This window comes from Oenanthe melanoleuca, chromosome 26, assembly GCF_029582105.1.
Source record: "Oenanthe melanoleuca isolate GR-GAL-2019-014 chromosome 26, OMel1.0, whole genome shotgun sequence".
In the NCBI taxonomy this organism is placed as follows: domain Eukaryota; kingdom Metazoa; phylum Chordata; class Aves; order Passeriformes; family Muscicapidae; genus Oenanthe; species Oenanthe melanoleuca.
Window position 1 is genome coordinate 3,097,621 of NC_079359.1, and position 8,100 is coordinate 3,105,720.

General features: G+C 58.7%; 1 protein-coding gene across 2 annotated transcripts; it reads right to left on the reverse strand.

Annotated features, from left to right (window-relative positions):
* Positions 1-97: 97 nt before the first annotated feature.
* SMIM29 (small integral membrane protein 29) lies at positions 98-2,171 on the reverse strand. Of its 2 annotated transcripts, none has more exons than XM_056511507.1 (5): positions 2,128-2,171; positions 1,151-1,324; positions 1,047-1,072; positions 871-976; positions 98-578 (listed from the first exon to the last, which is right to left on the reverse strand). In XM_056511507.1, exons 2-5 carry the CDS (start codon positions 1,259-1,261, stop codon positions 516-518), a joined length of 306 nt encoding a protein of 101 aa, XP_056367482.1. In that variant the 5' UTR covers positions 1,262-1,324; positions 2,128-2,171; the 3' UTR covers positions 98-515. The 2 variants fall into 2 exon arrangements, with proteins under 2 accessions (XP_056367482.1, XP_056367483.1); XM_056511508.1 differs by lacking the exon at positions 2,128-2,171 and adding an exon at positions 1,890-2,070.
* Positions 2,172-8,100: the final 5,929 nt, after the last annotated feature.

An 8,100-nucleotide genomic window follows, 5' to 3' on the forward strand; every position in this document is an offset into this window, starting at 1 on the left:
TGTTTGTGTCGCCTCTGTCCCCGGCTGGGTGGGGCAGGGATGGCTCCTCCCAGGGCATCTCCACAGGGACATCCTTGCTGGTGGCAGCCACCAGCCATCCACGGCGATGAGCTGCCGATGGAAACACAAACAGGCAAAGCCCTTCTGCCCCCCAAAATCCCGCCCAAGGCCGGGAAACCCCAGCCCCACACCGAGCCTCGGGGCCAAGGCAGAGACACGTTTATTTATCCCACTTCCCCCAGGCATCCCGTGCCTGCTGCTCCCTGCCACTGCCCCAGCCCCTGTGAGCCCTCCCGGCGCTTTCCAAGGGGCTGCTGGAGCAGTTCAAGCAGGAAAAAAAAAAAAGCAAAATCAGGCACTGAGGTGGGAGATGTCCTGGTCAGTGCTCAGAGGTGGGGGCAGTGGCTGTGGCACCACCGTGGCACATCCTGTAGTTTTGGCTGGTGGTACCAGTGCTGACACCGTCCTCCCGTCCCTCCCGTGGGCAGGATCTGGTCCCGGTGCTCCAGGCAGGGTCAGGCCCTCCAGTCCCTGCGCGGGGGCCAGGGGGAAGAGGGTCCCCCCCAGCCGGGCACCACCTGCAACACAGAGGGACACACCTGCAGCCCAGGGCAGCGTGGCGGGTGGGGAAGGCACTGCCCACGCAGCCCAACCCTCCCAAAAACCTCTGGATTACACCCAGACTCCCTCGAGGTTCGACTCAACCTTCTTGGAGGTCTTCCCCAACCTCCTTGGAGGTCTTCCCCAATCTTAATGATCCCACGATTCCCACAGCTGCCTCGGGACAGGCGCCTCACTTGCTGCTGCTTCAATTTTTCATGGAAAAAAAAAAAACCAGGATAAACGCCAATTCCCACCACAGCCACCTACCTGAGCCTCCTCAGCCTCCACCAGCAGCTCCTGCTCCGACTCGGGCGGCTCCTCCGCCGGGTCGTAGCTGTACATGGGCAGCAGCCGGTGCCGCAGCCGGTCGGACCTGCGGGGGGTCAGTGGTGAGCGGTGACCCCGCAGCCCCCCACGGCCCCCAGCGCCGCATCCCCGCTCACCTGCGCTTCTTCTTGACGTACATCACCTGCGGGGAAAGGCATCAGCAGCGCGGGGCTCGGCGCTGGGCTCGCTGCCCCCCGGTACCCCCTGCCCGCCCACTCACCGCAGCCAGGAGGGCGCCGAGGAGGGTGAGGAGGAGGAAGGGTCCCAGCACGGAGCCCACCAGCGAGTCCCCCGCCGCGCCCGGGGCCGTGGGGGCCGTGGCGTTGCTCATGGCCCAGCGCCGGCTGCTGCCCGCATGGGGGGACGCGCCTGGCCGGCCCCACGGACCGGAGCTCTGCAAGCCACAGCCGGCCTTGGGAGTGACCCACCGGCCTCGGGAATGACCCCCGCCCCGGGAATTCACCGCCCGGGGATGATCCCCCCCCCACCCCGGGTATTCACCACCCGGGAATCATCCCCATCACCCAGGAATGACCCCCACCCCGGGAATTCACCGCCCGGGAATGATCCCCCCCCATCCCGGGTATTCACCGCCCGGGAATCATCCCCATCACCCAGGAATGACCCCCATCCCGGGAATTCACCGCCCAGGAATGATCCCCCCCCACCCCGGGTATTCACCACCCGGGAATCATCCCCATCACCCAGGAATGACCCCCACCCCGGGAATTCACCGCCCGGGAATGATCCCCCCCCATCCCGGGTATTCACCGCCCGGGAATCATCCCCATCACCCAGGAATGACCCCCACCCCGGGAATTCACCGCCCGGGAATGATCCCCCCCCACCCCGGGTATTCACCACCCGGGAATGATCCCCCCCCACCCCGGGAATTCACCGCTCGGGAATGACCAGCGCACAGGTAATAACCCACCTCCCGCCCGGTAATAGCCAATTACCCGCTAATGATCCCCGCACCCCCCTCCCCGCAGAACTGGGGCTGGGAGCGGATCCGCCTCAACCTGCGGGAGGGTTCCCCGCAATGGGCTCTGCCCGGGACACCCCGGATCCCCGATCCCCTCCCCAATTCCCCAATTCCCCCCCTTTCCTCCTCGTTCCGGTTGCCCCGGGCTCCCCCCCCGCCCGCCCCCCCACTCCGGGGATCCCCGCGCGCGCGCCCCGCCCCGCCCCGCCCACCTGCGCGCGCCGCCCGCACCCGGAACCCGCGCGGCGCGTGACGGGCGCGGGGGGCGGGGCCGAGCGCGCGCGCGGAGGAGGGGGCGGGGCTTGGGGAGGGGCGGGGCTTGGAGGGAGGCGGGGCGGTGGCGGCGCGCGGCCGGCAGGGGGCAGCAAAGACCGGGCGGGGGGGCGGGAAAAGGCGGGAGGGGAGCGAGGGGAGCCGGGTAAGGAAAGGCGGGGAAAAGGGAAAAATAAACGGGAAAATGGGCAAAGAGAGACGGGGAAAATGGGGAACTGGGTATAGAGAACCAGGGAAAATGGAAAATTGGGGAACTGGGTAAAGAGAGACAGGGAAAATGGGAAAATAAATGGAAAAATGGGGAACTGGGCAAAGAGAGACAGGGGAAATGGAAAAATGGGGAGCCAGACAAGGAGAGCCAGGGAAAATGGGAAAAATGGGGAACCAGGCAAGGAGAGCCAAGGAAAATGGGAAATTGGGGAACAGGGGAAAGAGAGACAGGGAAAATGGAAAAATGGGGAACCAGGAAAGGGAGGAAGGGAAAAATGGGGGAAAAAAGGAAGTAAAGGTCCCTGGGAGCAGGGGGAGAGTGGAGTGGTGGGCAGAGAGATGGACGGGGGGATGGGGGAGTTGCACATCTGGCAAGTGAGTGCACAGCTGGGGTGTGGGTAGGAGAAGAGAGATGGATGGATGGATGGATGGATGGATGGATGGATGGATGGATGGATGGATGGATGGATGGATGATGTAGGTGTGGTGTGAGACAAGCAGCCCGGAGGGCTGGGTTCAGGAACACGGACAGGGTCATCCACACTGGGGGCACCTGTGGGTCCCTGGCCAGGGGCTCCTGCTGTGGCTGCACCCCTGGGGGTCCAGGCAGGGGCTGTGACGGTGCCAGCAGTGTCACCCACAGGGGTGGCCGCGCCCCGGCCCTGATCCCGCCGCAGGGCTAATCCGCTTTGCCCGCAGGGAGCAGATGGTGCCGCTAAGTGGGTCAGGCAGGAGCGGGGACACCAGCAGCGCTGGGCCCCACTGCGCTTCCCAACAGCTACAGAAAATAATCATCGAGTGGGGTGAGGTGAAAGAGGAGCCTGGACATGGAGGAGTTGGGGGGGAAACAGCTCCTGGAGTGGCAGCAGGACAGGGCTTGGCCACTGCAGAGCATCCAGAGCTCCTGAGCTGGGGGGAAAGAGCAGCGGCAGTCTGGGATGAACTTGCCCATGGCACAGTCGGTTGCACCCTGGACTCTGCCTGTGCCCAAACCACTGCCAATCCCTGCACTGCTCCCTCACCTCCTGCACAGCCCATGCAGGGCGTTTTCCCCTCTCCAGAGCAGAAAAGGGCACCAGTGTCCCGAAAGGGACCAGCAGCTGCTGTTCCCAGTGTCCCTTTGTCCCCAGCGGGACAATGTCAGCGGGACCCCACTTCCCTCAGCAGTGGCATTGATCTCCTTGTCTGTGCTGACTCCTCCTGCCCCAGAGCCCCTTCCCAAACCAGCCCCAGCCCCTGTTCACCACGGCAAAGGGGGAACCACGGAGTGGGACGGGACCCCCAGCCCAGCACTGGCACCTCGGGGACCTTCCATGCTGCCACCATCCACCGCTGCCCATCCCCTCCCGGCTGAGCCCTGCTGTGCCACGGCTAAAAATAAACCCATCCATTTCTAGGAAAGCTCCTTGGAGAGCATGAGCGAGTGGGAGCACATGGCCAGGAGGAGCATGCGTGCTCCAGGGGAAGCAGCATCCTGGGGGGAGACGGGGGGCCACCCCTCCACATGGCCAGAGCCAGCCCAGGACACCTGCAGCATCCCCAGATCCCGTTTTTATCCCAATCCACTGCTTCCCAGAGCACCCAGATGAGGGAAAAAGGGGAGTTAAAACTGGGGCAGCACAGGATCTGCTCATCCCTGGAGAAATCTCCCCCTTTGCCTTGGGGTGGGGAAGGATGTCGGGGGGGCTGAGGCAGCATCGCCACCCACCCTGGGGACAAGGCACCGCCGTGATGGGGTGTAAGGGGCGTCAGCCAGCTGGGAAAAGCTGGAATAGCAACACGGGCTATTCATTCCTGCCCCAAACCCGCTGTGAGCCATCAGCCCCCTCCCCTGCGCTGCTTGGCCCCCAGCACATAATTGGGGACAGCTTTGCTGAGCCGCTAAGCTCCCGTTTAAGCAGCTGAGCGCAAGTGGCCGGATTTCCATCCAGCGCATCCCTCCGGCTGCTCATCCGCCCAGAATCGCGGGCTGGGGGCCGGGTGTCCCCGGCGCTGCCTCCGCTCGCCCGCTCGGGCATTAACGCCGCCGTCAGCGCGGATTAATTCTGCCCTGGGCTCCGCGCCGTGCAAACACCAGCCCCCGTGTTTTCAGCAGGAAAACATCCCGGTCCCAAAGGGAATCTGCAGAGGCTCGCTCAGGGATGGGTCTCCGCACCAGGACGCGTTTGCTGAGCTCACCTTTCTGCGGCGTGGCCGGGGGTGCTGGGGCTCCCTGTGCGGGCTCCACCCGGCCCCGCCACAGCTGCTCCCTTGGGAAGGGTTTTGTGAGAGGTGGGAGCACATTCAGAGCCTCTCTCCTTAAAATGTCCCTTTTTATGACAGAGTGCATGCCCCATCTCAACACCAGGCTGCTGGGGACATCCCTGCAGCTCCTCTTCCAGGCTGTGACTGTCCCCAAGCCACTGCAGGGAGGGTTTTCTCCTCGGGTGACACCATTGCCTGATTTCTGAGTTCACATACACGGAGAACAGCGCTGGGATGGAGAGACCAGGCAGGAAGCAGAGCCGTGTGAAATACTGGTGTGTTTATTGTTGGCACTAGATTACAGCCCACACTCTCGGCAAACTGGCATCCACCAATTTAACTTTTTCAACTTTTCACTCTTTTAAAGACAGCAATGGCCTCCCTCTCACACAAACTCAACAGAAGAAACCTCTCATGACAGGACCCCACCACACCACCCAGCTTCACACACGGAGAGCCCTCCAGCCTTTGTGGAGACACTGTAAATGAAATTTCAGACTCGTGTAGGGATGTCCTACACCTGCCAGTCAGGAGCAGGAGCAGAACACCTGCATTATCCAGAGGCTCCAGCTGAGACAGAGCCCCAAAGGAAACAGAACGTGTTTTCTACTTCATATGTGGGACTTTGAACAAAGCTGTTGTAAGAATGAGTCAGTAAAAAAGAGAAAAAGCATCCACTGCAATGCTCCATTTCCAAAGGGCCTTTGCAGTTGCAAAGTGTTTCTGCAAACTGTGTAATTTATTGTAACCCTCCCATGTGAAGCTCACCAGGAGATTAGAAACACCAAATGCTGGAGTGAGGAACAGAGATCTGCAGCCAGGAAAATAAACCCAAACAGATTATGGGAATTACAAGTACAAAACCATCTTGAATTCACGGACATTTGAGTATTTCACTTGCAACTCATTAATTATCACTGAAAATAGCAGGCCTCTTTTAATCCTAATAACTCAGCAAGTTCATTGTCTACATCAGTTTTCCTCCTGCAAACTTGCTGACACTTCCCTGTGAAAGGCAGGTGGCAGGAGCAGCACAAGAACCTCCATGAGACATCCCAGGTGACCCCACCACATCCCACCTGACCCCACCATCACATGGAGCACAACACCCAGGGATCCCTCACCATCAGCCCCCACTCCAGGGGCACGTTTGGGTGACTTGGATCAGTATCTGCAAGGCTCAGAACCTGTTTTCCCTCACACCAAGATCAGTGCCTGGGTCAATCCCACCCTCAGTTGTGGGGGTGAGGTCGAGGGTTCCAGCTCAGACACAAACCAGAGACAGTCAAAGCCCCACAGCCCTGACCTGCCATGGGAATTCCTTGTTTTGGGAAGAAGCCTCAGGCAAACACACCCATGGACAGGAGGCTGGACAGTGGACCCTGGTCATTCATCCCTCAGATGGGATCTGGGGTCCCCTCCTGATTTGGGGGCACTGCCGGGAGCCCCCCACGTACACAGAGCTCATGGAAGGACTGAGCAGCAAATGCAAAGTGATCATTCCAGATTTTCTGATTTAATAAATATAAAATAGGACACACAGGAAATTCAACAAACACTCTCAGACCTCGCCAGGTTTCTGAGACAATTCTAGAGAAAATTCATCAAGAATAACATCAAAATTCCCATCTTCCCACCAAAAAAAGAAGGAAAAATAAAAAAAAAAAAAGAAGAAAAAAACCAAACCTCTATGGACTAGCACCAAAGAGAGATTTATAAATCTCCTAAATACAACTTCAGTCCAGTTCAGTTTCTTTTTCAGCAGCTACACCTTAGTTATGTACAGACCCCTGACACTACCCTAGCACAGCACTCCAGGATCTCTGCAGCTGGATTAGTTCATTCCAAGGTCAGGAAAATGAGGATCACACCCTGTGTGTGCCAGGGGCTCAGGGAGCAGCTGAGGGACACCCAGCCATGAGCTCACCACTTCCCTGAAGGGCTGCAGCCACCTGATGATGCTTTATTGAGCAGGAGAATGGATCCAGGAGGGAAAACCCTGGGTCAGCCAGAGGGAAAAGCTCCTCACACTGCACCAGTCACTGCTTGCTGAAGATGCAGCTCTGATCCCCCTCCCAGAGAGTCAAACCCCAAAGCAACCCCTCACCAGCCCCCAGAGCTTCCTGTCTGCCCTGCACAGGGATGGGTGTGAAAACACAAACACAGCAGTTTGGGATAAAACAGAGAGAACAGGCAGGAAAACCTCCAGCTCTTGTACAAGGGGTACCCACTGGACCTGTGCAGCCTCCAGCCTCTGATCCCCACTGGCTGTGGAATGCTGAACACAGCTTCTGCATGCAAAAGCTGAGGCACAGGCCCAAAGCCCCTGCTAGATCCGGGAAGGGAACTGAGGATTCCTGACATTCCCTACCCACATTTTTAGCCACTGAATACTTTGTGGCCGCACAAGGGAAAAAGCAACACTTGCAGATTCCAATCCCTTTTCATTTTTCCCTTTACAGAGTTTGCTTTAAGGCACATTCCAGCTGAGGCTGAATGAGCTGCCTCGGTGCTGGGCAGGACAAAAGGGAAGAGCACACAGCATCCATCTGCACAGGAACAGAGCTGGTGGGAATGCTGATACTGCTGCTCCTTCCAGCCCCCAAACCCAGCTCCCACCTTCCCCCAGCACCAGGGGGTTTTGACAACAGCAGCTTTGGGTGCTGGGGGTGAGGGACCCTGATGTGCAGCCCCCAGGCTCTGCCCCTGTCCTCTATTCCCAGAACACACCCACCTCGCTAAGCTGGAAGCAAACCAACCCGAGGAGACTGTCACCATGTCCCCTCCCTGCTGTCACTGCCTCAGTCCTGGGGAGTTTTTACAGCCTGAGGTTTAATATGTTTTCAATTTGAAAAAAAAAAAAAAAAATCTTTTTGTTTGCACAGTGGCTGTTAACTCCACATCCAGGGAATGTTCTGCCTAATGCTGTACCTGGAGAGGTGAATGCCAATGGCTCAGAATTCTCAGTGCCACGGCAGTTCTGAGCTGGGGTGTGCTGGCCCTGCTGAGCACACAGAGCATGGAGAGCTTGGCCACTGCTGCTGGGAAGTGGCAACACTGCCCTGAGATAGGGGAGGCACAGCTGTGACACCCAGGTTCCAACAAACCACTCAAACAGTCCATCTTTGGGAAGCTACCAGAAGTACTTTAACATCACTGAATTCCAGATTTCAGGGAGAATGGAAAAAACTCTTCCTGCATTCACTCTTCTCTCCCAGGAAAAGGCAGCACCTCCCAGGCCCAGCAGTGGCTCAGCCAAGCAGCACCCACCACCCAGCAGGGAAATCCCCCAATCCCCAGCTGGGGTTCACCACCCTGCACTGCAAAAGGCTTCCTCCCTCTGAAATGTGCCTTTGAACAACCTCAGTGTGAGCAGAGCCACATCTGAAACCCAAACACACCCAACAGCAACCACCTCAGTCAAGGGCTGTGTGGTTCCTGCCACACGATTTCCAAGC